Raw genomic sequence first — 27,174 nt, forward strand, 5'->3', positions numbered from 1 at the left:
CATGTGCCTGTGGCTCACAGGTTCCTGCCTCTGTGCTTGCAGGTACTAAAGCTTTCAGGCATGATGTGCTATGATGATTTGGTTCAATTAGCTCACAGCTGAGCCATAACCCCTTGTGACCAGGTCTGAACTCGGGATGGGCTTCATGCCAACGTGATGGAAGAGACAAAGCTCCGTGTGCTTTTACAGAAACAATAAGTATCTTTTATTTGCTGACTGCGGCAGGATGGAAGCAGGCCTTTGGCCTGAAATGTTCCAGACAGCACAGGCACAGAGGGGCAGTGTCCTTGCTGAGTGTTTTGCTGCTGTGTGCACCCAGATAAGGCAGCTGCCTGGCCCATGGCAGACCTACTCTGTGAGCTCTGGAATCTGTGTGTTATCCAGCTGCTCCTGGAGATCATCGATGTACTGAAAAATCTCTTTGATACGGTTGCGGTTTCTGTCAATCTCATCTTGAAGAGCCTGAATAAATTGAACCCAAGTAGTGAACCCACAGGCTTGTTGGGGTCCTGGCTGCAGCACAGAGGTCTCCAGCAAAGGCTGGGAAGCAGCTTTCCTAGCAGTGTCCCTGCCACCTGGGGCAGACCCATCTGTAACCCACCCCCACGTGAGCATGAAGGTCCCTTACCTTCTCTTTCACAGAGGCCTCCCAGCGATACATGTTGAGGAGGATGTCACACTCTCGCATGCTGATCTTCAGCAGGTGGATATTATGGGATTTGTCGACCATGTTGACAATGGTGTTTTTGTCCACAAGAAACTAGGAGATAATACGACTGGATCAGGGGAGGAGCAGGCACGCAGCAAAAGACACAGAGCTCAGAACTAACAGCCCAGTAACTGCAGTGCTTGGGGGAAGAAAATAAGAGCTCTGTTTCAGACTGACAAAGCCCTAATCGTCAGGATGACTCCAGTGCTTTTCCCTCTATGTGGAGGGACGTATGGGGAAATAGAGGCAGCACCTTGGGCCTCACCTTCTGGAGCAGGGAGCACCTCACAGTATGTGGCCAGCCCTTGCAGCAGCTGCTGTTGAAGCAAGGCTGCATATGCTGCAGCTCGCCTGTCCCAGCAGGTGTGGGAAGTGGAAAATCACATTTGAAAGGGTCTCTCGCACTGGTAGCACTGGCTGTAAATCTTCATCTTGGAGAGCCTTAGCTTCTAATCGAGGCAGTGACTTCCCCCATGGCTCTGAATAGAGGGTGGCTGTGCTAAACCATAATGAGTCTCCTCCTGCAGCCAAGTGCAGCTATATTGAACAAATGAAGATTGCTTCTCCGTGGAAATGGATGGCAGTGAGGCAAAATGGGTGCACAGCAACGGTGCGTAACTGCAGCCATCTGCACAGCCCATAAAGCAGGGAGCTCCCCCGGGGGGCTGAGGGGTCTGGTCTGTGTCTGTCAGCTCTTGATTACCCAGAGTAATGGGGAGCTGGGATAATCTGGACAGAGCGAAAACACAGCAAATGCAAAACTCAAGTCAATTAACCACTAAGTGAAGGAATAACGGAGGCGAAAAGGTCAGCAGCGTTGCTGACTGGAGCATTGCAACAATCTCTGCGCTTTCTGAAAGGCTCCTGGGATCTTCAGTATCAGAGCAAGACTGGGGCTGCAGTGGAAGGTGCATTTGGAAAGCCGTGTCCTGTCTCCAGAACAGCTAATGGGCAGGAGAGCTCCCAGGAGGGCTCCCGAGATCACTGATGCAAACAGCCCCAGCACAAAGAAATCAGAGCAGTGTTTAGGTTTGCCTGTGGGGAGCAGGCAGAACCAGAACAAAACCAGCTGCAAGTGCAGCAGAGAAGCTGCCTGAGTGCCTGCTGGGCTGGGGCTTGAAAATCAGCCAGTGAAGTGAGCTGTGCTGGAGGCAAGAGAGAAATTTGCTCAGCACCGCTCTTGGGCTGCTGCCACCAGCTCTTGCAGAGCCCAGGGAAACCTGCAGTGCAGTCATCTCCATCCCACCCAGCAGAGATGCCCAGCAGTGCTGCAGTTCAGCCATGCTCTGGTCAGACACAGCTCTAGCTGCACTGAGCCTCCTGGAAATCCTGTCCCTGCCAAGCAGAGGCTGCGGCCTCCTCCTCTTCCCATCACCCCCACAGAGGGGGTGAATTTTCTGCTGTCCTCACCTCACGAACATCATCTGGCAATTCCTCATCGAGCTCATTGTTAAGTGATTTCTCCAGAGCACTGATGGAGATCTCTAGCAGCTTCTCATGGTGACGGTTTTCGAGGTCCCGGCACTGTGTCATCGTACAGAAGATGGTTAAGGAAAAGGCTGAGCACACCGTTCACTTCTAGAAATAAGACTGGACCTCCTGTAACGGGAGGCTGAGGCTCAGAAAGAGCTGCAGAGGACGTGCTCCAAAGAGGGCTGCCAGCCCTGATGCAGGCGAGCAGAAAAGCACTCTGGTGTCCCATGTCCTCACAGCAGGCCTCGGGAAACAGCCTTGCTGCTGCCAGGATGTCAGGATTTGCACTTTCTGCTCTTAACCACAGCTCGCATCAGGTCTCATTCTCACTGCCATTACACAGAACGAAGAGTGTGCCTTGGTTTGCTGAGGAAGCTGAGGGAGGCCTCACAGGATGGAAGCTGAGCTCTGAATATGCCAATTATTTGCACCAAGCCACAGATTTATATACGTAATCTGCCACAGGAGTGCTTTGCTGCTCTTATCTCACATTGTTCCAGAAAACATCACTAACACAAAAATGAAGCCCATTCAAAGAAGCAAGAATACATATGGAAAACATGCTAGCTGGATCTGCCAGGAGTTGTGCCATGCATGCTCAAGAAAAAAGCAAGATCCCTGGGAGGGAGAAAGCTGTAAAAGTCCTAGAGACTTTCCATATGTGAGAACTCAGCCAGAGCCCTTTGTGCTTTCTGTATTTTCCACAGAAAGACTTGGAGCACCTTAAATGGCCATTCCTACAAAGCTGGGAAAATGCATTTTCTGTTGACAAAAAATAGCCCAATTCTATTTCAATGGCTCAGTTATAGATTTAGGATTGAAGTATATGCACCTCGCACAGAGATCCATGCCAACGTGCTGTAAAAAGGATATATGCCTTTAACATTTTCAGTGAATGTTGATGCAATGACAGCAATGTTTCCTTCAAATTCCTTTATCAGTTCCTTAATGGAAAGAAAAAGAGGAAATGTTACAATGAACGCTTTCATGAACATAAAAGGAATCTAAGAAGAACCTAAAATTGATTATAATTTGGACTCGCTGCTGTTGTTAGCAGAGTCAGAAAATGACCTACCTAAAGCATGTAAATGGTTTGAAAGCGCTGAGTTTATTTCCTCATTCAGGGACAGAAAATCAACGGGGGAGAAGCTGGTTGAGCGATGCTTACCTGGTCTCTGGAGCCATCCTGTCCCTTTGTACTCTCACTGAATGCACAGTGTGCTGTACTCCTGCATTCTCCTTGTGTGCATGAAAAGCCTCTTTGTGAGAAGTGTAAGCAATGCCTGGGCTTACTGCAGCTTTTGTTTTAGTCCTCAGAAACGAAAATTGCTGCTGCCTAGTGCCTCTCTCAAAAATGGCTGATGGGGAATCTGTTAAGTGTTGCACTTAATGTCTTGATGTAACACTTCAAACACAACCACCCAAATCCCACAGTTCCAGAAGGGCATGCACAAAGGAATGTCTCTGATCTTTCCTTGAGTGACTGCAGATATATTAGGGCCAATTCAGGAAACATCAAAAGGCACAGTCACGATGCAGTAGGGAATCCATTTTGAGCTCCTGCTTTCTGTCCTGCACATTCACAGCAGTAAACTGCTGCATCTTGCATAAGGGCCGCAGACCCTGCCTGCTAGTTTATAACAGATTAGGTTTTGTTTTTGGTTTTAAACGAGGACACACATTAGGAGCCCTGCCCTAATTTTCAAGGAAAAGTGAGGAGAAAAAAGGCAGGTATTATGCAAGCAAATGCATTAAGCTGAGCAGGAACGTGTGTAATCTTATTCATGGTGAGGTTCAGCTTCAAAGAATTACACTTCCAGAATGCCAAATGCATATCCCATACCATGCAGAGAGTTCTGTACGCAGACCTATATAACGACTGAACAACCTCAAGTCCCTTTTTTTAAAGCTTTGGAAATCAGCTTGGATAGATGTGAAGAAAACACTGCGCTCTGCTCTGAGAAACAGGAATCCATTGCAGCGTATCAATGTCCAGGGCTTGATCTCAGCCATTTCAACCTTGAGCAGAGGAAGGCTAGGTGGAGACAGAACAGGAGCCTGACTGGAGGAACTGTGTGCTCTTCCTTATGCAATGGGCTACAATGCAGAGGCATGCAGCAACAGCAAAATGAATGCCCCTGCATCCTGGATGGGAGGCTGTACAGGTATGAGCCTGAGCCTTACCTCCAGCTGGTCCACCATCTGCATTTCCAAGGTCATGAGTGTTTCTGACAGCTGAAGGATGTCCTCGTTGTACTCAGCTCGCATAGACTCAGCAGTGTCGTGACTCCTGGCATGATGGATCTCATCCAGCCTCTAAACACAGAGATACATAAATTACTTATAGTTGGTGTTCAGCACTCCATTGCAATTTAATTAACTTGTTACATATGTGAGAAAAGTTCCTGCTGCTGATGAGCAGAAATGAAACGTGCTGATTCAGTGAGTCTCTGGATTTACATACTGGGAAGTAACAGTGCTGAGGTATGCTGCTATGTAAACGATCCCATGCAATGCAGTGATACTGGTGAGAAATCTCATCTCCCAGTGCCCGATGACTTTGACCCTTCTATCCTTCCAACTTTGGCTCCTCTTCTGACACATTTCAAGTAAATATACATATATATATATATATATATATATATATAGGATTCTTGACATTGCTGGTGATGAAGAAGAGATTAACAATTACTCTTAGAAAGAATGGCACATCTAAATCCTGATCCCTTTCCTGTCGAGGGGAATCTTGGCTGACTACCACAGGGGCAGGATTCAGTATTCCGAATATGGAATACCTATCATTGCCTGATTCCCTCTTACAGCAAGGATTTATCGCCCTTCAGAATTAAATATTGACGTCAGTTTTGTATCAGACAAGATTTATTACTTCTCAGATCAAAAAGAAATCCTCTTGTGCTCAGCAATGTATTATTTTGAAGTCTGTTCAAAGCAAGTTAACAATCAAATGTTAATAGGAGGAAAGAAATACATGTTCTAAGATGTCTAATCCAATTCTCTTGAGAGGAAATGTAATGGGCTAAAATAGCGAATTCTAGCCAAAACAACTGTGAAGACTTGTCTGAAAACAGACTACGCTGCCCAAATTTTGCAGTGGTAAATGTGGAGAAGGAGAGTGCAAGGTGTGAGTCAGGACGTCTCCAAAACCTCCCCAGCCATTCAAGCCACAGCTGTGGAAGCAATAACTTCAGAGCTCAAGGCCCTTAATGCTTCTTTGCTCCTCAAGCAACTTCAGAGAGGTGTTATTTTACAGGTAGCCCAAGCTTGCAGGAAAAGATGACAGCTAGGCAATCACACCTTAAGAATGGTTTCAGATTTCAGCCTGCTAGGACCCCTGTGATTTGTTAACATCTCCACCAGCGTTACATTTTGAACTTCCCAATCAATTTTAAATGACTTTGGATGCTGACTATCCCAGCATTTACGTGCAAACTGTCACACTAATCATCGTGTCCTGTTCAATCCACTGCAGGTCAATCCATTGCTGAGGCTGCAGCCTACCAGATGAACTATCAAAGCCACGTATTTTTTACAGAGCTTACACCGAGAATCAAGTAGCTGAGTATAAATATCAGCCTTTATCTGATGCTTTCTGGTAAGCCTGCGTGCTCACATCCCAGCTGGAGTTGCCAGAGCTGTTTGCTGGCATGAATCAGCAAGGTCCAAGGACCTGGGGACGGGGTGACTCAACAGGCTGCCAGCTGGTGACACGGCACCTCAATCAAAGCGACCTGGATTTCAAAGAGCAGGCGCTCGTGACTCCATGCAGTGTCAGTTGTCAGGGACTCGCTCTGCTCAGCTGACAGGTTTACCAGGCTTTAGCCCCCCCTGACTTTTTTTCTGTGGATACAAAATAATGATCCATCTATTACACACGGTTAGACAGGGATCCAGCTAGAAGCGATGCCCTTAGCAGCCACAATGGGTGACTGTAGTTGAGTAGAATGTAAAAGAAAAGATTGTTTCTGCTTTAAAAATAACAGACTAGAAATACATTACAATGGCTGTACCTGATTCTTCTGTTACAGTTCTTTGAGCTGTTGTTGACGAGATGAACTGAATGAGAAAATGACTTGAAAACGAACTGAATAACCTGCAATCTCCTTTTATTTCTTTCTTTCTTTTTTTTCCCCTGCAGCACCTTGAAGAACTTTACCTTCATGGACAGTGAGACAACACCATGGCATATTAATTTTCTCCTACACTAAATTTCCACGTCAAGTATAGATAAAAGCTGTCAGTGTTAGTTGGCTGTGCTTTGACAAAAGGGCTGGAACTTCAAACCTCAAATCTTCTTCCTATATGGAGCACTAAAATATCATGTTAGTTAATGCTCGCTGACATCATTTCTCGGTGCAGATTAACACTGCAGAAAAACAAAGAAAGATCAGAGACTGAGTGCTGGAACCAGTTGCCCAGAGAAGCTGTGGAGTGGCCATTCCTGGAGATACAAGCCACGTGGATGTGGCCCTGGGTGGCCTGATGCACACAGCCCTGCTTTAACAGGGGGACCGGGTGTCCTCCAGAGCTCCATTCCAACCTCAGCTATTCTGTGACTCTGCAATTAGGGATCATATCACGCCTGCGGTGTAAATCTGGGTTCACTATCCTAATGTTAACGGAATTACCCTCATCCAAAGTGAAACTGAAAGCTGCTATGTGATGTACCAAACTAAAAGAAGCATAAGGAAAATTACCGTTTTGTTCTGATTTTCAAAGTCTAGGATTATTCTCCTGCCTTCTTCTTGGTTGGCTGTCAACACTTCGCGGAGGCCTTCATAGAAATCAGAGACTTCAGCTTCTCGTTTTTCATGCTCTTTCAGACAGTAGTTAAACAGATTCTCACAAACGGAGACAAAATCTTTCCTGTATGTGACACCAGAGTCAAGGTATTTTGTTTGTTCAGTGGAGCAACACGTTATGTTCCTTCTAGCTCTGCAAATTCAAGCAGGAGTTACAAGCTGCCGTTATGTAAAACTCGGTGGTTCTTGCTGGCAGCAGGCTGCCAAGCATTTTGTCTGAGCAGGACAGGGTCACCTGTTCACATTCTATGCATAGGATTTTGCTACCTTAAGGGTACAGAGAAGGATGTGGCAGCTTGAGGAGAAAAGGCCTTGAGGACAAAAAGGAAATACGTATGCTTCTCTGACTCTTTTCAAAGCAGGAGAATGAAGCATACAACCCTATCCGTCTTCACAAGTGTGAATACAGTGTCTGTGTAGTTAATAAATACAGCTCTGGAGCTTACAGCCAGGGTGCAGAATAAACTACTGACTTGGTAGCATCACAAAAATAACGCCAATTTTTCTTCTGCTATTATCTTGACAATGGAATTGTTTCTAGAGTCTATCGTAGTTAAGCCGTGATGCATTTTTCCCCAACAGAGCAATGCAATTTTAAGGAAGGTCAAGTTACTGGCCTTGACAATGCTCTATTAATCTGAATGAGAAAAGAAAAAAATAAAAGTGTCTGCTTTCTGATGCCCCGTAGAGGAGCAATGATCAGAAAAAAGTGCTGGCCTGAAAACTTCACGTTGCCAGCTCTGGCAGGTTGTGAGATATGTGACTCATATCATTCTGATTAGTCTGTTCCTATCTCCTACCACTTCAATTTCAACATGATTTTAGCGGCTGCGCTCTTGCAATCTAACTGACAGAGATTTATCTTACGGCTCATTTTAAACCTTAAGTGGATTCCAGACTTAAAGGCGGTACAAAGCCTTGATTCTTGAAGGGTCAGGAAAGAGGGCTGCTGAAAATATGTTTGATTCTGGCGGTGGAAAGGGAATATGGTAATTACAACAGTGAGAATTTGAAACACTGGAATCTCACGACCTGTTGGTGATGGAAGTGAGTGGTTATACAAATAGGTTGTTTCAAGCTGTGCTGGCCAGCTTGCCAGTAATACAAACCGTTTGTTTGTAGCCCTCATATTTCATGAGATATCAGGCCTTAAAGCTGTCAGTGGTCTCATGGTCTTGCAGTGTTTTTCTGGCACTGTTCCTAATTTGAACACAGAAAGCCTCAGATCTCAGATCAATGTGAGCTTTCAGTCCTGGACAAAAGCAAGGGATGAAGAGTCCCTGTGGATGCACCTCCTTCTTAACTCAAGTCATTAGGTTTAGCTGTAGGTTTTTTAAACCCGGGAAGGATATGCCTGCAGCAGGTCATCCACTCCGGGGAGGTAAGCCAGTTTGGCAGCTTCTGTATCCTCTGCATACAAGCTGTCAAACAGGAATGATCCATTCAGGTACTCAACAAAGGCTGTCTTTGAAGAGAATAAGAATGATTTAAGTGAAATGAAGAGTGCCAACCTGCTGCCATTCCTTAGGATGCCTCTCTCCTAGAAGCTCTTTGCAAGCAGAGGAGCACTGGTGTGCCGTGCAAGTAACGATCTGCACAGACACAATTACACCTACACAATGCATGTACCAGCCAGGTCATGAAAGCATCCTGCAACTGGAGTGAAACCCATCCTGGTTCACATGTGGATTTACTGCTAGAACTCTCTAGCCTAAGGACAGAAAACACTTTTAATCCTACATAAAGCATTTTCACATACAACCATATGTTACAAGGCTATTCAGCCTCACTGATAAAAAGTGAGTGGACTTGGAGGAGGGTCAGAAGGAAGAGCTGCAGGTGTCCTTCCTGTCACTTAACCTCCTCCTGCTCTTCAGCCAGCCTGGTCTTCCAGCAGGCTGGAGCACAGAGCCATATTGTGGCTGAAATCACCATTCTACCTAGCCTGGTTTTCAGGCTGCTCATGGAACTACGGCGATCTCAAAGCCCTGAACAGTTTAACCATAAAACTAATACAAAGCATCAGTTTGGTGTGAAGGAGAAAAGAAGTTACTGCACCATGAAAATGTTAGCAGTTCCCTCAGAGGCATAATTTTCTTAATCTCACATTAGGCTGATAAGATCCTTGGGCACAATTTACTATTTAGCTTCTAAAGGTCTATATCTGCAGCCTGATCATTCAGCCAAAATAAATATGTTCCCCCACATCATATGTATTCCACAGCAGTTCCTGTCTTCATTCAAAATACAAGATTCAAAGATCAGACACTAATCCTAGCCTTAGTGTTAGCACAGCCAGTGTTAACCTCTCATTAGAGCTTCAAACATCTGAAGGAGAAGTCAATATCTGCTGCACTTCTTCCTCCCAAGGCAGCACACAACCAACCAAAGAACAAGCACCTTGTGGTACTCCAGCTCCTTCTGCTGTGCCTGCTTTTCCTCCAGCTGAGCGAGGGCCTGGGCTTCCTCGTGTTCCAGCAGGTCAGTGAGGTACTGGTAATTTGAAATGGCAACTTCTCGCTGAGAAAAGCAAAGAAACATTATTAGACTACCCAGCAGTGCCCAACAAATCTAAGTGTAAGCATTCCCTCTTTCCAGAAGGTGCACCTGAATGATATCCGCATCTCCTTTCTTTGTGGTCTTTTGATTAAACTACTTATAAAGTTTCTAATCCATTCCTCATTTCGTTGTCACATTTCTCTGCCTCTTCACCTACTGTATCTGAGCCGATTCAGTCCCAAGCAGCATTCACTCTCCCAGTTCCTTCATCTTTAGCACTGTTTTTCTGTTTGTTTTAGCAGGAGGCCCTGTACTGCTTTGAATTTGAGCTCTGAATGGATCGGCTACTGAGTTTAACATTTATGGGGAAAAGATGTTTTTTCTGAAGGGATGGCAATGTAGTAGCAGGGGCAAGAACCTAATTAACTCGCAACTGAAGCGTGACAAATTTAAGCATGCAATTCAATGACATACTGTCTATGAGCAGGGACTGGACTCATGACCTGGAAAGCCCTTCCAGTCCTCTGGTAAGAGCAAATGTATACTCCAAGAACGGCTCCTGTTCTGTGCCAAGCAAGTTTAAAATGAAACATATTCTTTGATTATTAAGAAAAAAATGAGCTTGGGGTCAGAAAGCAGAGCCATGGGTTAGCAGTGCTTGTACAGCCTTGCTTTCAAAAATCAGGGAAGGGAAATGCGTTTGGATGGCACTCGCTTGCCTGGTTAATGTGTCAGTCTGCTACTGAAAGAAATAGCTCAGTGAGCAGCAGGACCACCAAGCCTGCTTTCCTCTGGATTCGTGTCTCAAGGCTGATCTCCTCTGAGATTCTCTCTCTGTGATTCCCTGATCTCTAAGTAGTCTTGCACTCACACCGCAGCATCTCTGTGGCAAAATTAAGCAGGCTCCTCTCCCACACACAGCTGCTGACTATCACAAAACCTATGAAGGCATAATACCTTTGACATCTCTACCTCTGCCAAATTTGACAGAATTTGGCCTACAGGTTCACAGCTGTTAGGTGGAGATGGAACAAGTACTGTGCATTTCCATAGGTCTAATTTCTGCAGGGAATAAGCCTAAGTGCTAGAACGTTGTGAGCATATCAACAAAGGCAGTGCTCTGTAAGGAACTCAGGCCCAATTTCACAAGAAGATGCAGAAATACTTACTGTGGTGTCACTCACGAGTTTGAAGTCCAAGTATACCAAGCCTGGAAGGTGAGCAACAACAAACAGCATATACTGCTCTTCATCACAGAAAGGATTCCCAGTGAGATTCAGTGTGTTTAAGTTCTTAAACCTCCTAAGATAGACCACCTGTGTGGAGGGGAAAGAGATGCTGTGCTTACCAGGGCTGTGGAGACAGCTGGGCTTGAAATTCATTGCTCATGGGTTGCACAATTACGCTGTGGTACATGTTGTGCTCAGCTGCCAAACATATGCAAGTTAAATTAGAAGTTTTTAATGCTTTGGGGAAAGAAAATACCTAAATTCACATCATGACTATGTAAATGATGGAAATGGAGAGATGGCCTTTAGCTGGGTGGTGGACAAATCAGGGTGTTAGGCTGGTAAACTACCCCAAAATATATCCTAGAGAACCCCAGATATATCCTAGTCCCCACTCCCTCTTTTCCTCATGTGTAGCTATTTATTCCTCTCATGAGAACCAATAGGAATTTTGCCACAGATGACAGCAGTAGCAAAATGAAGACCTCATGAGTGAGTAACTTAACAGAGAAATAGCTGAAATCAGCACTTAGCAGCTAGATAGCTTACCTAAATCATAATTTAGGCTTCAGAGGAAATGAAATCCTAAGGAAAAAATTCTCCTCAAAGGGAGGTAGTGGTAAACGTCAGATCTAGAATATTTGATCCTTTGATGGGGAGCAATTCCAAAGCCAGGGAGCACTCACATTTTCCAGACTGGTCAGGTTATTCTTTCCAATGGAGAAAATCTGTAGCTTTTGCAATGTGTCCATGTGCTCCATTTTAGATATTCTGTTGTTGTAGAGGCTTAGGTCCCGCAGTTTGACAAGGGTATCCAGGCCCTCAATTACTTCAATGTTGTTGAAGGACAGGTCTGGGGAAGAGTTTAGAAATTGGAACTTGTATAAGCAAGCTAAATTATTTCTAGCAGAACACCACGACTCAGATCTTGCATCTAGCCTGTCTTGATTTAGAAGTTCATACACACTATTTTCCTCAGGGGGGCTCAGTGTCCCACATGAAAGGCTCAGCATGAAATCACCATTTTCTGGGTCAGGAAACAATGTACACATCTCCTTACAACTGTAACACGTGTATGAGAGGAATGGCTGAAGACATTCCATGCAGAGTCCACACCCATGGCCTCAAAATAACTTCAACCAAGCTACAAGAAAAGAGATGCCCTGAAAAGTGAGCATTTCTGTGATGAATTTGGGGTTCTCCGCATTGTTTCTTGCAGACTCTTGCCTGCTGCATTACAGCTTGCCATCACAGTGACTTTTACAGGACCAGCAAATGTCAGCTCCATGCTCACCACCACCCTGTTGTCAACGAAGATATGCAAAGGCACAGACTCACTGTAGCTATGTCACTCGTTAGTATTTCTTCATCCCATCCTGCCAAAACCTCCAGGCTAACCCCTACGTTCACCACCATTAAGGGCAGTGTTGACACTCAGGCTGGAGCTGAGCGCTCCAGGATTCCAAAGGCAGCTGATGTGGTTACAGCTGTGGCTGTCAGCCCGGCCCCTGGGCAGCTGACAGGGGCACGCAGCAGCCTCTGAAGCACCAGAACCTCTGGGCAAACTGCAATGCCTGAGCGTGCTTCAAAAAACTGCTCCCACAGTGGTGATCTGCTGCGATTCAGTCATCCGCGCAGCGCAGACAGCGGAGCGGGACTCATTTGGGCGTTCTGAGCTGTGTTATGAACCAAAGCCTCGCATGCTATTTTCAGCAGCAAACGAGGATATATTTACGCTGCCACCCAATAAGGTGGCTGCAGTTACCAAAGAATGCTGTAAGCTGTGAATCAGGAGCAGCAGCCACTGGTATGCCATCCGTATCCTGAGTTTTCGACTGAAAGCAGTCCCACTGCTTAGCACAAGAAAAATGACGAGCCTTTAGGCATGTAGGGGTAAACACACCGCCGTCTTTTGGGGATTCTAAGTTCCAAAATACTTGCATTGCCTTTATAAACAGAACAAAGGTTTCTAAATCACAGAGTTTACATCAATATTTCTGAAAGTCACCTCTACATATGAGTAAAAAACCTGGAAACAGCCTTGAAATCTCAGCTTCCTGTTCCTGCCACACCAAATTCATTAAAACCAGGTTTTTAAACGTTTAAGGATTGCTTTGCAGTACTGACATTCATGCCTTTCGACGTTTGACAGTCAAATGAGGAAACACACAGACAGCTGACAGGCTTCCCTGAGAAAGCTCCTATCAGTCGTGTTTGAGAAGGAATGTGACATCCCAGCTCTATTGCAGATTGCTTTGCACCTGAGAAGGCATCCAGCCCCATGTGCCTTATCTTACCAAGCCACACAAGGTGAACCAGACTCTCCAGACCTTCTATCTTCTCAATGATGTTGTTGTCCAGCTGCAGCTTAGTAAGATTCTCAAATTGCCACAGATTATCAATCTGCAGGATATCTAAGAGCACGGGAAAATAAATAAAGACAGAAATTTTCTTTTCATCTGAGTCAGCTTTCAGTTTAGCGGAAGGAGAAATATCCAGTCTTTCTTCCAAAACGTTTTTTAGCAGATTACATGAAGTGTGACGACTGCCCTAGAGAGCAGAGTGGTTCACTGGCTGAAAGCAATTTTAGTGAAACAACCCAGTTAACCTCAGCATCCCATCCCCACAGTGCTCATCAGCGAAGCCAACAAGTCACTGAGGGGGAGTTGGCTGCAGCCAACAGTGGCTTTACGAATCCACTGTTCAGAGGCCTTGACTTTCATTTTCCCTTCCAGCTCTGCAAATGAGGTTTGGAATGAAACTCTTGCTTTTCCCTGCATTTGCAGGCGACTCGTGGCCAGTTACTGCTTTTGAAAGTTACTTTCCTGCTCTCAGGATTCTCATCACAGGAGAACAAGTTGAGGTCTACTGTTTCTGCAAAGGTTGCAGTTTAGCACTAATCAATATGGCTGCATTTAGCTTCTTCCAAAAACAGAATCACAAGGACAGGCTGTTAGGTATTACAGCAAAGCATTAGGACCAAGGTGACAGAAAACACAGAACACTCTTACATCCAATTCTTTTTTGTTCTCCAATGGCTTCCCAGAAGATTGCATTCAGTGCTATTGCTGTTTAGTGAATGCACTGTAATGCAATGAGCTGCACGTACAAAATATTGACACAGTTCTTTGTTCTGTATTTGCAAACAAATACATGCAGGATCAGGTAATTGGAAGTGTGTTCTAAGGAACTAATCCTCCGGACCACACAATGAATTATCTGATTTTGTCCAAAATATTTAAATACGGAACCAAATGTTCTTCCTTCTTGTTTGAATGCGAGCTTATGACTGGTTTGGCAGTAAGAGACAAGCTGTGATGATGCTACGGATCAGAAGAAGCCACCAAACTGGACTGTAATCACCACATTCTAACAACAGCTCTTGGATCATCACCACTGATGGCCGTGCCTGCCCAGGATTTGATTTGTCCATGTACAGGAGGGCCCAATAGGTCTGTGGCCTGTAGGTGTCACCACAATATAAATGTTAAATAAGAACAACGCTGACAATAATAGCATAAAGCTAAGCAGCTTTAAAGCCATCCATTGGCAATACCACCCAGACTGCTCAACTGAAACTGCTGCTTCCAGGCATGACTAAAAGCCTAAGATGATCATTATTGTTGCCAATTAATGCTTATTTCATTTACCCTCCAATAAATATATGTGTTCTGATACTCACTTCTAAAACTAAGCTGTAGCTCCAACACCTCTTTAAAGTTAATACCTTCTGCCTTGGCAAGCTTCCTTATGTCCTCCGGCCATTGCTCTTCAACTGCTTTCTGAAGCATTTCATCGTCAATAACATTTGGCTCAAAGCTGTTGTCTGACTGACTCATTTTTAGAGGATATCAGCCTTAATAGACAGAAAAGAAAAAGCAATAATAATAAAGCTACTGTCTGGCTACTATTTCCAACTTTCATTGAACTGGCATGACAGTTCCAGGGGATTAAGAACACAGTATAGTATTAAGATCTAACACCTCATAGAAGATGTCGAAGATGTATTCAACTTGCATAGAATCATAGAGGGGCTTGGGTGGAAAGGGTTCTTGAAGATCACTGAGCCACAACCCGCTGCTGTGAGCTGGGTTGCAAAACCATTGATGTGACTCTAAGCACAGCCTCCACACCATGTCTGAGAGTTTGAGGCTGTCAGTGAGGCCAGTTAAAGGGAGCAGGGGGGGAGGCCTACAAGCAGCCATGGCGATCCCCCACTGCTGAGATCCTCCTCATGAGGAGGGCCTGTTCCTTTAAGAACTAAGCTTGCTGCCATAGGCAGGTTTGATTTACAGGACAAGAGTGTATTTACAGCATACAGAAATTACCAGTGGCGCTTCATAAATTTCGGACATCATTTTTGTAATAGAAGTAAAGGGAATTTTGAGGAAGAAGGAAGATTTATAAACAGTTAACAGCAATTTTCTGAAGAAGGCCCTTAATGCAGACCAACCATAAAGCCTATATAGGTGCAAACACCTTCACTTAGCGGAATTCCCACCTTTCTGTCCTGGCTTTGTCATTTACAGATCCGCAGTGCTGCCCCGTAGCCCGGCCCGCGCCCCTTACCGGCCCGCCGCCCACCTGCGCCTCAGCCCCGAGCCTGGGGGGTTGCTAAGGAAGCCCGAGCGCGTTGCTAAGGGATGTCACGTGACGAGCTCGGCCGCCAATGCGCTGAGAGGGGGTGGGAAGGTTGGCTGCTAATCAGAGCCCGAGAAAATCGTGTCAGCCAATCAGCGCTCCAACCGTGCCTTGCGGGCGGGAGGAGGTGCGTATGATCGACGGTCTGCTTGCCCATTAATATTGCAGAATTTTCCGACCGTTGCCCAATGGAGTGCGCCTCTAACGGTATCTCTCCTGTCCATCAACCGGAGGGCGTGGCAAGGCACGGAACTACTGAGGGGGCGGGCCCGTCGCTTGACAGTGATGGGCACGCTCTTGAACCTATGGCATCAGGGAACCTGCGAGCGCAGCCCAATGGGTTGCAAGGAGGCGGGCCACGCCCGGCAAAGCGAGCGACGGTTGGTGGTGGTGTTTGCCAGTCAGGGCGGGGTGGGGGAGCAGGAGGGAGGGCCGCCGGGCCGCTGTTTGTTGTCATCCCAAGATGGAGTTTCTGCTGGGGAACCCGTTCAGCACCCCGGTGGGGCAGAGCCTCGGTAAGGAGCGGCGGGGCTTCGTAAAGCCTTCAGGGCCGGCGAGGCCACCGGAGGGGCTGGGGGCTTCCGGGGAGTGGGGTCCTTCGGGCTGTGGGGTTGAACTGAAAGGCGCGGAGGGGGCGGCGGCGGCCTGCGGGGGGGTCTGGGGGTCGGGAGGCGCCGGGAGGGGCGCGGGGTGCGGTCTGTGGTCTGTGGAAGGGCGGGGGGGTCTCTGTGGTGGCGGTGGATCTCCGGGGGCTGCGGAGGGGGTCTGGAATTGGGGAGGTCTGATGGGGCTGTGAGGATTTGGAAAGGCTCGGTGTGGGCCGCGGTGTTTCGTGGAGGCTCCGAGGGGCTGTAGGGCTTCGTGGGGGTTTTGGGGATCGTGAAGGGCCGTGGGCCCACAGGGAGTCTTGGGGACTTCGGGTGGGATGTGGGCAAGGAGTGCTTCAGGGTGGGTGATGGCAGAGGGCACGTTCCCTGTGCTGCCCCAGTTGCCTTCATCCCCAGGGGCTGCGGCTCCCGTGTCTGTGCTGGGAGAGCGGTGCGGGTTAGAGGTGCACACACTCACCTTTCAGCCCAGCGCTTGGACTGTGCTTGGGCTCATGCTTTGGTGGTGCTGGGCGGGTTGTTGGGAATGTGCCCCCCCTGCAGGGCCTGCCAAGTGCTTGCTGTGTGTGCCCTTTCTCTCTTACGTGTGTATCTGTGCTCAGCTGTGGCAGGTCTGGTTCTAGTCTGGGATGCCGGGGCCACAGGAGAAGGCCTGAGTTCCATTCCTGCAGGGCTGTGTCACTCATCTCAGGCTGTCATGGCTTCCCACTTGCTTCTCACAGACCCTGAAGGAATACAAGCTCCCCCACATTGTGGTGGGAAAGAAGAGCAGACTGGCTTGGATTCCTGCAGCACGGGTACCGTTGCATGTGGTCCCAGGAGCCAAGGCAATGCTCAGTTGTATGCATTTGCATTGGAGTACCTCTCTGGTGAAACCACACTCCCAGTTTCCGTGATTTGTTTTGTAAACACCAGTAATTCTGATGACTTACCTAGTGGTTATACGTAGCATAATATGTATAGGCTATAGCTATTCAGCATTAACTGATGAAATAACGGGGGATTCGTGTCTTTGGGAATTAAAGTGGAAATATTCTGCTGAGTAGTTGCTCATGGCCTCAAAACCCAGAAGTTCCTTTTTAGCAGCTCCGCACCCACGCGTGCAGACAGCCCATGGCAGAGCTCAAGGCCCTTAACTGGGTGAGTCTCACACGCTTCAAAGGCGGCTGGACTCTTGCTTTGTCAGACTATATGGACCATGTATCTAGCTGGTATGTTTAGCAGAAAAGTGCTGAGAGTTTGAGCATTAAATTGAGAACAGTGAAAGTTGGCCATGATTTTTAAAGTGAGTTTGCATTGTTGCACTTGGCCACCTGATAACATCTGCCAAGACAGCTGGCTGCTTTGCTGCTTGGAGAAGCGTTCTGCATTGAGCATTGTTAACTGAGGGTGATAATTTCTGATCTATTTATTGTCAGATTCTTTTAGCATCAGTAAGTGGTTTAAAGGGGCTTCCTTAGGACTTAATTACTGTTGAGAGGTTTTAATGGTAGAATATGCTTTTCTAGCCTCTTGCCTTTCTAGCTCTGGAGTGCCGAGGTTTGCACAGCTCTTATGTCCCCTTGCTCTCTTTGAATGAGCAGACATTGCCAACACAAAGGCTTTTGACACAGAGCTCAGAGGGATCCCGCATTGGAGGATCGGGTTAGGTCTCTGTGAGGGGCTCAGAGCACAGCTTCCGTAATTCAGTTACTATTTAATGTTTTTTCATCCCTTGGGGGAAGACAGAGCTGCAAATTTTATTTTGGAAGTTTTTTTTTTTCTGTTTCTCATATCACTGCCAGTTTTCTGAGACAACAGCAAAGACAAAAGCACGCCTTGTTCTCAGGCACTGCTATTTGCCCAGTGTTGCCACAGCTTTTTTTTTTTTTTCAATGAACTTGCAGGGCATAATTCTCACTTACATCTCTTTGTTCTTTAAAAGAAGGTAATTAATTTGGTATTGCCATTTAAACATATTGTGTAAGATACAGTTATGATGTTTTCAAGCAGGACCCAGCACTTACCATAAGGAAGAAGCACAGAGGGTACTGTGGGTCCATCAGTGCACCAGGAAGTAGCAGAGCATCTCATGAAGATCTTCATAGGGCTGGGCAACATCTCTGCATAAATATCAGGTCTGGAAAAGCAAGGATGACAGAGAAGGTTTGGGGAGAGCTGAGAGAGGGAATATATGGGATTTTCTCTTTTCCTCCTTCTCTTTATCTGGATAACGTCTGAAGCCAGGCAGGCTTTTTATGTTAACTCTTTTGCTTAACGTGAGAAAGTAATGCTAGGATGAGCTCAGAGGATTTGTAATGGAGATGGATTGAGTCTCTTGCATCTGAAGTGCCAGTAGAGATGGGAGCCAGGTTCCACATCTCTGAAAGCTACCTGATTTCTGCTGGCTGATAAAACTGCCTGTGTGAGACACCAGCGCAGCTACCGAGGACAAACCTCACTTAATTTTTCTCTAATGCTTTCTTTGACCTGTGGAGACTGAGCTGACCCTTTGCCCCTAGCAGGGTCCCTGCCAAGCTGTTTTGGGAGCGCTGTTAGTTGAAGCAGGCACCTGTTGCAGCATTCCTGATCTTAAACACCATTCTGCTCTTGCCGTATTGCTTTCTACCTGTTAGTTGAAGGAAGGGGAGGTAATAGCAAAATTCATGCATAAGCTGAAAATCTCATCTGGGGTTACACAGCACCATCAGCTACTTCTCAAAGGCTTTGTGAGTGGATGAAGCTTTTCCAGGTCCCACGAGATGCAGAATTCTCCGGTGTCACCTCGCAGCATTGCTTTAGCCTGAGGTCAGTGCTTCCTGACGGAGCTCCCTGCGAAGGTCCCTGCCAGTGAGGGGGAAAAACGGAGGAAGATGTGTAGTTAAATTGTGAAGACAAAATGCTTGATATCTGAGAGAGGCTGCCTTGCAGAGAAAGCCACAAATCACAGTAGCAGGAATTTACCTTGAGATACAACGTCCTGCCATAAATTGCATTTTTATCTTCTTTTCTTGAGGCAGCCATCTTTAAAGTGTCACCACTCTATTCAAGGTTGCCAGAGCAAATATCCTTAGTGTAGGTTAGTGCAAACTTCTTCAATGATTTAAACTGAATGAATTACAAGAGTATGCAGTGCTGGTAACTTGGGTTTTTTTCTCCTGACACTGCTGGTTTGGTACAGGCTGCATGGTTTACGTGTAAGGAAAGAGTAAACCCAGTTACATCAACTGTTTGTTGTTACCCCAGAGACCTTGGGAACATTTCAGGGGAGTGTTTAGGTGCGTGTAGCCAAGCTCACTCCTCGCCTCCCAGCCCATTGTGTGCACAGGGCTGAGCCCAGCAGTGCGTGCTATGGGTGGAGGGACAGGTGGATGGACAGGCAGATGTGCTTTGTTTGCTTCATGGCTCCATGTGATGGGCACGTGGGCTGCTAAAGCTGCCTTCCAGTTGGTTCTCAGCCTCCTGAACAGACCTGAATTGCACAGAGACCTGCAAGTTAATCTTTAACAAAGTGATAGAAATGAAATGGCCTCTGAGGTGAGGGTGTTGTTGATTGGGAAATGCTGGCTTGCGCCTTGGTTCCTGTTGGAGAAATGGGGTTTGAATGAGGGCCGTTTGTCCAGGCTCTTGCCTAGGAGCCTGTTTTCAGAGCAGGCAGTGATTTCACGAGGAATATTGCTTCAGCAGCCCACAGGGTTTCAGCAAAGGATGCAGAGGCACTTCACTGACCCGATACTGAGGCAGTTCAATTGATTTTTATCAAAGCATTTGCGCTTTCCATTCAAAGTTGTTGAACCGACAGTAAATACGGTGCTGTTACCAGAGCTGCTGCTTTGTTCCCCCTCCCCCTTCTTTTTTTAATGAGAAAGGTGGGCACTTTTCATTTCCCTTTCTTCCTTAAAAAACACCCAAAACCTTAAGATCTTTCCTCAGGTTTCGCGTGTCTTAAGATTTGTGTGAATGTTAGAACAGCAAAGTGGTTCCTAACCAAATAACTACACGCAGAGGGATCAGCCCATTGTAATGCTGTAGGAAGAATTACCCCATGCTTTGTGGCTCACATACCCCATTTGCCTTAGTTACTTTCAGAATAAACTTACATTTTGCTGTGCTGGAAGTGAAAGTTATCTTTTAGATGAGTGTTTCTATAAGACTGGGGTGCAGCATTCAGAGAGCACACAGTGACCACAGGCTGTGGGACTGCTCGTGCTCTGTGTTTGAGGGATGCTGCTGGGCACTGAATCATCTCTCTCCTCGTGGATTGCATTATTGCATCCAGAAGGTGATTGCTGGCTTTGCCCGTGATGATGAGGGCACAGGATGTGCTGTTCTCAGGGTTTTGGTCCATTTGCACCAAGTGCTGTAGCTGGTGGTTGTTAACCATCCAGCCCCTGCTGTTTGGATGGAATTGTGCCTGTCATGCAGAAGAGAGCCTGATAAAATGCTTTTAGTTTTATAAGATTATTTGGATCTGCTTTCACTTCATGATAATGGCTTATGTTGTAAGGAAAATCTCCATGAAATGTGAAAATGGATATCTTTGCTTTTAAAGGAGCAAATAAATACTGAGTCACGAGTCTGGAAACTTGGAGAAACTATGTATGTGTGTGAAGCTGGATAATTAGTATAATACCATTTAATGCTGGGTTCCTAAGACTGGATTTATTTTATAGCCACAAAAGCAGATTGGAGTTCACGAAGGCATTATAGCATGTATTTTTGAGTAATGCAGTTTTATCTCCTCCAGCACAGGACTTAAATGTCTATTCCATATGCTTCTAATAGTAGTCTATACGTGAGGGTTGCAGCACGAGGACGGCACGTTCCCAGTTTGGTAGCACTCTGTGCATGCACTCAGCAGAGTTTTGAGCCATATATTTGCAATACGTGTAACTAAAGACACGCTGTCAGCAAAGCTCCACGGACCAGAGTTCATCCATTCAGTTTTCACGGAAGAAGCATATTGTATGTTCTCCTCAGCAGAATAAAGCACACCTTTAAATCAGCCTGCCCTTCCTTTGGTTTTATCACCCGCTCTGTTTTGAATTTAGCATCTTCTGAAGGCAGTGAAGGCATTTGCTTTATCCACAGCACTGGTGGCCAGCAGAGGAGCAGCAGCCGGGGGGCTGCGGGGCCTGGCTGCCTCTGTCCTCATCTGGTGCTGGGTGTTTGGTTCTGGGTGAAGCACGTCATGCTTTGGCTTTGTGTTTTGGTCTCAAAATGTGTGCAGCACATGAGTGATTAAAAAGCACACATGTTTGGTGGGAAGTGTGCTGAGAGCCCCGCTGTGGTACAGGGCGAACCCAGAAATGCACTTTTTCCCCATGCACTTTTTCCCCACGTCTGTCGATGGCTCTGCTGGGTCAGCCTGCTGCTGTTTGCTCCTTTGCAGCCGCAGCTTTCTGCATGGAACAAACTTGCTGCTGAGGTTAAAAAGCCCATCTTTGAGGCCTTGCCTTCTGTGTTTGCTTAGTCATTCTGCGGGCAGTGCTGCCCAGTTGTTTTGCTCGCTCCTTTCAGTTACAGTCAGTTGGAAAGGGACCTTTTGGAGCTGCTGGTTCCTGAGCACGTGGAACTGGGCTCCAAAGGCTCTGCGCCCCCCTGTGCTCGGCCCCATGGAGCAGGCACTTTGCTGGGGGTGAGTATGTTTTACAGAACTCAAGGAGCTGGATCTTCTGATTCAGAAGTACGCTTTTGTTGCAAAGGAATTCAGCTCCTGTGTTGGAAGCACTGTAGTAACATAGTAACTCATCTCAAAACCAAGGAGGAAACACGGGTACCTGTATGTAACCCTGTGTGTTTGGCTGCCTCTTGGCACAGCTCTGTGTAGGCTCTGTTTACCATGGGTCTGCATCTACCTGTTCAGTGCCTCCCTGCTTGCAGCTTAGTTTCAGGGAGCATCAGTAGGTGACGAGCTGATCCAGGGAGGCCCGCTGGATGGTTTGGTGGTTGTGAGCCTGCGTGCTGCCTGAGAGCCCCCAGCTGCTCCTCGGCAGCCTTCTGGCTTGCATTATTTCAGGAAGGAATTCTTTGTTCAAATTCAGGTCAAAGAAGCCATGCACAAGGGAGAGGCACGTATTGGTGTTACAAACGGTGCTGGAACCCTGAGGACTTTGCAGAGCACCAGCTTTTTGGTCTTGAGGCGAGAAAGACTTTGCTTGCCAAGTGCAGTCAGGAATGCTGAGGATTTTTTAACTTGGACACGTTGCATCCTCTGTATTTTCATGGAATACTTCAGTAAGACAAGCTTTGTGCTTGATCCAGATACCGAGGAATTCACACCTCTTGCGCAGCTGAGTAAATGCAGAAAAAAATCTTTTTAAAAAATCAGGTATTTCCTGGCTTTTTCAGGAACTTTAGGTATGTCTTAGTTACAGCTTACTGCATTTATTTCCCTCTTGGAAGGAAGAGGACGTCCCTCCTTGCCTATATGCACAAAGAGCTACCTTGAGCAGATTAAATGAACTGCAAGCTTCAGCAGCTTTGCCAGCAAAATTGGAAAGTCTTTATTCTGTAACATGCCTACAGGCCAGCAGCAGTTACAGCTCCCCACTGCTTTGTCTTTTCAGACTTCCAAATATGTCTGTTTGTTTTAGCAGAGCCCTTCTACTTCAACTGTGATGGCCAAATACTTACCAAGGTACGGAATTTATTTCAGACATCTGTAAGGCTTTAATTAGTAATCCTGCCCCAAATGTCAAGTGCCAATCTCAGGCAATACAGTGTTAAGGAACTTAACCAGTTAATGGGTTCCTAATTGAAGATTAGGAGTGAAAAACAACATGCAGACTTTACTGGAATATATCCGTTGGAGCAAATCTTGGAATTGGTCTCTGCATTGTGACTAATTACTGCTTGAATGCTGGCTGATGTTTTCCTGATTGCTATAGGCTGCAGGTATGAATGACAATGAGAGGATTGTAGGATAGGAATTGAGCAAGATCCATTGTCTATTTGGTTCTGGGGTACCCTTATCTTTAAGACGCTGTAATAAATAAATGATCTTTGAGCTGCCCTTTCTCTACTGATTTTCTCTTCTAATTAGAAGGATGTTTTAGTGAAAGGAGCGATCTCAGACCTTTGTGAAATTCTCCAGTAGTACAAATAATGGGAAATCTGAAATCACTTATTAGACAAGAAGTTGTTATGGCAACTGTAAGATGGTTGGCTGATCAGCGAGTGAGATCAGTTTTTATTTACAAGCATAATGAGCAATTAAGTTTGAGCAGCTGTCAGACTTGGAAAGTGATTAAAGTTCAACAAACAACTCAAATGGGTCAGTGTTGAGTTCTGGTGGTTTTCTGACACTGCAGCTTGATCATGTGTGGGCTTTAGCTACTGTAATTAAAGCTGCCTTTACAACCCATCTATGCCAGTAGCCTGGCATAGTCCGTGCGTGTTGCAGAACCCCCTGGCCAGGCAGGTTCTTTAAAGGGTGCCAGTGGTCTTGCTGCAGCTGGAGAGGTATGTCATGCATTGCACCCCCTGAAGCATGGCATGCATGCTGGCATGCAGAGGCATCTCCAGGCCAAGAGGAGCCAGATTGTCATCCTTCTGCAGGGCACTCGTTCGTAAGAGGCATCGTTGTACGGCTGCTGGTCACGTGGGAAGCAACCTGCTGTTTGGAGAACCTAAAAGAAGCTGAGGAGGTCTTGCTCAGTGCCAAAGCAGGAGGGAACGGCCAGGAGAAGCCCAGCAGAGAGCAGAGCTGGCAGGGCTCTCACTGTCCACAGTTGCTGGGTCCCACGCGCATCCCAAGCAGGAGCAGCAGCGCTCCCGAGGTTCCCTGTAGGTGAGGCATTGCCTTTCCTCCAGCATCGCTGATGAGCGAGCTGTAAGCAGGGCTGGGGCCCTGCAGGTTGCAGGAGCTGGTGATGTTCGCAGTGCAGTGTGACCTTCTGCCTGTAGCCTGCGGTTGTCAGAACACGCTGGGTCAGCCCGTTTCATTTGCTGGGATTTGCTTCCCTGCTGCACACGATAAACAGGCCATGTATACATGCTCAGAATATGTGTTCTAGCCAGAATTTTAACCATCCAAAGACCAATATGTTTATTTACCAAGGAGTACGCTGTGATCCTCTGATACATTTACATTGGTTTCATTTGGCTGTCATTTAATAGAGACAGTTACAGTGCAGTGCATGTGATCTGACCTTCTAGAATTTACGTTTTCTATTTATCAGTCTTTTTCAGGGTTACCTACAGCAGAGACACATGAGAAAACACAGCTGTAAGAATGGACTGAGAAACACACGTTTCTCTGCCCACGCAGGACAGGACTGCTCGCATACATCTTGTTGCCTGCTTTGCTCCCAGACTTGCTCAGCGGATCGCTTGGAAGCATTTAGCACTCAGCTTTTGCAGGAAGAGTGAGCTTGGCTCGTTGGAAGGGGCAGCTGGCACTGGGGCACTTCCAGTGAGAGCGGCCTTGGCAGCAGCTTTCCCTGCTACCTAGCAGAAAGCAGCCAGCTCCCCCTTCTTCCTGCAGCGAACGTTTAGTGGATTCCAGGCACTGAGCTTCAAGCCGCGGAGGTTTGAGAGAATTTCAGGGGGGTAGGAGCTAGCTGCCTCTTGTGCAGCCCTGCTGTCATCTTGTGAGCAGTATGAAGGAAGGCTGCAGAACTGAAAAGCAAATGGAAGCATTTCACACAAGGAAACTTGTGCTGTCAGCCCTCGAAAGCTGCGCATGTGGCACTGCTGTAGTGGTGCAGAGGACACAGCTCTCACCTTCGTAGCCAGGGATTCAGAGGGTTGCTGGATATGGGAATGTGTGTGAGACCCATGCTATGTGTGTCTTGTTCTGTTTGCAACACGTTTTAATTAGCTCATATGAATGTTTGCTTAAAAGTCTGCCTGTAGCATGCTGCTGTTAAGGGGTAAACTTGTGACTGCTGAAGAATTGAAAGATTTTTCCTTTTTTATCCCCCTCGCTAAATGTAATCAGCATTTTCAGTTCATTGTAAGTATGTGAGAATATGAGAAATTGACATCAGGAGTAACCTGTGGAAAGAAAAAGAATACTTAGGTAGGAGACTGGTGGGTTATCTTTGTTGTATAGTTTGTTTGGAGCAAACAACGTGTTACACGTGAGTGGGTGGGAGGGAGAATCTTAAATATTTGGGGATGGATTTTTAGAGTTTGCAGCTGCCATGGATTAAAAATTCCTGGAACATTTCATCCATGAAAGGCAATTAGTTTTGTTTTATGAATATGAAAAGCACGTAGCTTGTAAGTACTGGAGTGAAGTCCCAAGTGAGTTATTAGAACTTGCTTTACTCATGTAGTACAAAATTAGCCATCAAGAGCTGATAGATTTCAAACAGAGCTCACTGACACACTGATCATCCAGAACTTTGCACAGACTTCTTCCAGTCTCACCTGTACCTGCTGGCTGGCAGTGGATGGGGCAGCACGCAGCCCGCTGTGCTGCTGGCACGTGGCAGTGTGATGCTGCTCTGCCTGGCTCCTGGGCTCTGCCTGCCCCATGCTGTGCAGCGTTGTACCGCTCAGAGGCATTTGTCTGTTCCACATGTGGGATACCATTCTGCTGAGTTCTTTTGGTGGTAACGTTTCCAAAAGCTGTTCGGTGTGATTCTTACAAACAGCAAAGAACCTTTGGGCATACTTGCTAACAACGAGGCTGGGAAAGACATCGCTTCCAGCTGCCCCTTCCCTCAGATTTGCAGGTTAAGGTTAATAAAATGAATGGAGGCTGTGGTTTGTTTTGTTGGCTTTTTTTCTTTGTTTTTTTTGTCATATATGGGGGTTGTCTGCAGTGAGTTGTCTTTCTTGGTGAGAAAAACTTATCGGCACGTAAGGGATATTTGGAAAAAGACAACTTCTTCAGCATCTTTGGGTAACTTCCAACTTTCCTTTTTGCTTTCAGTGGGGGAGAGCCAAAGACTCGACTATTAATTAATTTTATACTTTTGGTGCTTGTTCAGGATGGCACTGTTATAATAGCTGAGATTCTCAATGAAAGAACTCTCAGAGTAGCTGCTCTCAATGATCCAAAATCCTTCAGTACATGAAAACAACAGGAAAGTCCTTCATCTAAAATCCAAGTTCTGTCTGAGGAAGTGGCTGTGTGCCAGCGTGATTGGGAACACAGCACGGTCTGCCTTTCTGTGGCCAAAGGAGCAGTTTTGGATAGCTGCCCTAGTGCACTGAGTTTAAGCAGCACCGTGCTGGTAAGTTCTCCTAAATGGAGCCGTGTTACAGCAGCCGTGGTCTAGTTTGGAAGGGCAGATCTGAGGGAAAACATTTGAATCACCTGAAAGGCCTTAAATTATGCTTTTGTGCCTCTCATCTAGAGAAGGACAGCGATAACAAGATGCTGGGAAGTGCTGCCTGATGGATCGCAATGGCTCAGAGCAGGCAGCTGTCAGAGCGGCGTCATGGGAGGACATCCATCACGAGGTGCCCAAAAGGAACGTGGATTTGTTGCTCCCCAGCAGTAAATCATCCCATAAACATCTCCATTCAAACCCACTAAAATCCATTAGGACAGAGCATATCCTTTCAGACCGCCTTGATACTTCTGATGGAAGGCTTTAGCACGCTGATTGCTGATGTGCGCACGTGCTTATGTGCTGGTTGTGGAGCAGCACTGTGCTCCCAGTGCCCTGAGGTCACACAGGGATGTCACCATGGTCCCTGCTGGGAGAGGTGAGGAAGCACGTCACTGTAGGCAGAATGTCATGGAAAAGTGGCCCTGAGTGCTGATATTGGCTCCTTGAGCTGGGAGCCACCAGCTGCCCTAGCTCTGGAGGACAAGCATTTGTGTGCACAGCCAACAGGTTGGCTTTAAGGGCGAGCGTTCATGGGAGGAAGTTCTTGTTGTTTTTCTTAAGCTGAGAACGAGGAAGTTGGGAGGATTTCACTTTGCTTTAAAGAAGCAGTAGTCTGTCAGCCATCTGTTTGGAAAGAGAGCTACTTATACACGCGTCACGCAGCAAAGTGTGCTGTCAGCAGCAACAATTTCTGCTGATGGGGAAACTTCAGAGAAGATTCCTTACAAAAGTCATTATTCCATAGAAACACGCTGTTCTGCTCAGGATGCAGTCTCCAAATGCCTTTAGGGACTGTGACTAAACCCTCGTTTGTGCCTCAGATGAACAACATCTGAGTGCAGGAACTGCCCTGGCCAGGCTGCCCGTCTGTGTCCAATGCGATGGTTGTAGCTCTGTAGGGTCAGCCTGGTTTTATGAGCTACGTTT

The 27,174-nt window shown here is 46.6% G+C and overlaps 3 protein-coding genes across 7 annotated transcripts in view; 2 read left to right on the forward strand and 1 right to left on the reverse strand.

Annotated features, from left to right (window-relative positions):
* LOC128079282 (nascent polypeptide-associated complex subunit alpha, muscle-specific form-like) overlaps nt 1–27,174 on the forward strand; it is a 147,146-nt gene that overhangs the window by 79,869 nt on the left and 40,103 nt on the right. The window lies entirely within an intron of this gene.
* DRC3 (dynein regulatory complex subunit 3) lies at nt 182–15,353 on the reverse strand. The gene is made up of 13 exons (XM_052680308.1): nt 15,232–15,353; nt 14,413–14,586; nt 13,028–13,144; nt 11,417–11,583; nt 10,671–10,817; nt 9,403–9,522; nt 8,355–8,467; nt 6,898–7,072; nt 4,367–4,498; nt 3,056–3,126; nt 2,120–2,243; nt 629–760; nt 182–462 (listed from the first exon to the last, which is right to left on the reverse strand). Exons 2-13 carry the CDS (start codon nt 14,567–14,569, stop codon nt 349–351), a joined length of 1,569 nt encoding a protein of 522 aa, XP_052536268.1. The 5' UTR covers nt 14,570–14,586; nt 15,232–15,353; the 3' UTR covers nt 182–348.
* The window catches only part of TOM1L2 (target of myb1 like 2 membrane trafficking protein), a 49,172-nt gene continuing 37,782 nt past the window's right edge, over nt 15,785–27,174 (forward strand). For 4 of the 5 annotated variants that reach the window (XM_052680294.1, XM_052680296.1, XM_052680299.1 and 1 more), the window contains exon 1: nt 15,820–15,886. In XM_052680294.1, coding sequence (XP_052536254.1) covers nt 15,835–15,886 — 52 coding nt within the window. In that variant the 5' untranslated portion in view covers nt 15,820–15,834. Of the gene's footprint in view, nt 15,887–27,174 lie in introns of all 5 variants that reach the window. The other variant, XM_052680293.1, reaches the window with a different exon arrangement.

The sequence above is a fragment of the Tympanuchus pallidicinctus genome, unplaced genomic scaffold (assembly GCF_026119805.1).
Source record: "Tympanuchus pallidicinctus isolate F22 unplaced genomic scaffold, pur_lepc_1.0 scaffold18, whole genome shotgun sequence".
Lineage (NCBI taxonomy): Eukaryota > Metazoa > Chordata > Aves > Galliformes > Phasianidae > Tympanuchus > Tympanuchus pallidicinctus.

Excerpts from the sequence above, each read along its gene's own strand:
- DRC3 (XM_052680308.1), bottom strand. The coding sequence starts at position 14,569 with ATGAGTCAGTCAGACAACAGCTTTGAGCCAAATGTTATTGACGATGAA. Across the intron at positions 9,523-10,670 it reads AACTCGTGAGTGACACCACA|CGAGAAGTTGCCATTTCAAA; the intron begins GTAAGTATTTCT and ends TGCTTTTCTCAG. Across the intron at positions 2,244-3,055 it reads ACTGAAAATGTTAAAGGCAT|GATGACACAGTGCCGGGACC; the intron begins ATATCCTTTTTA and ends CATCTTCTGTAC.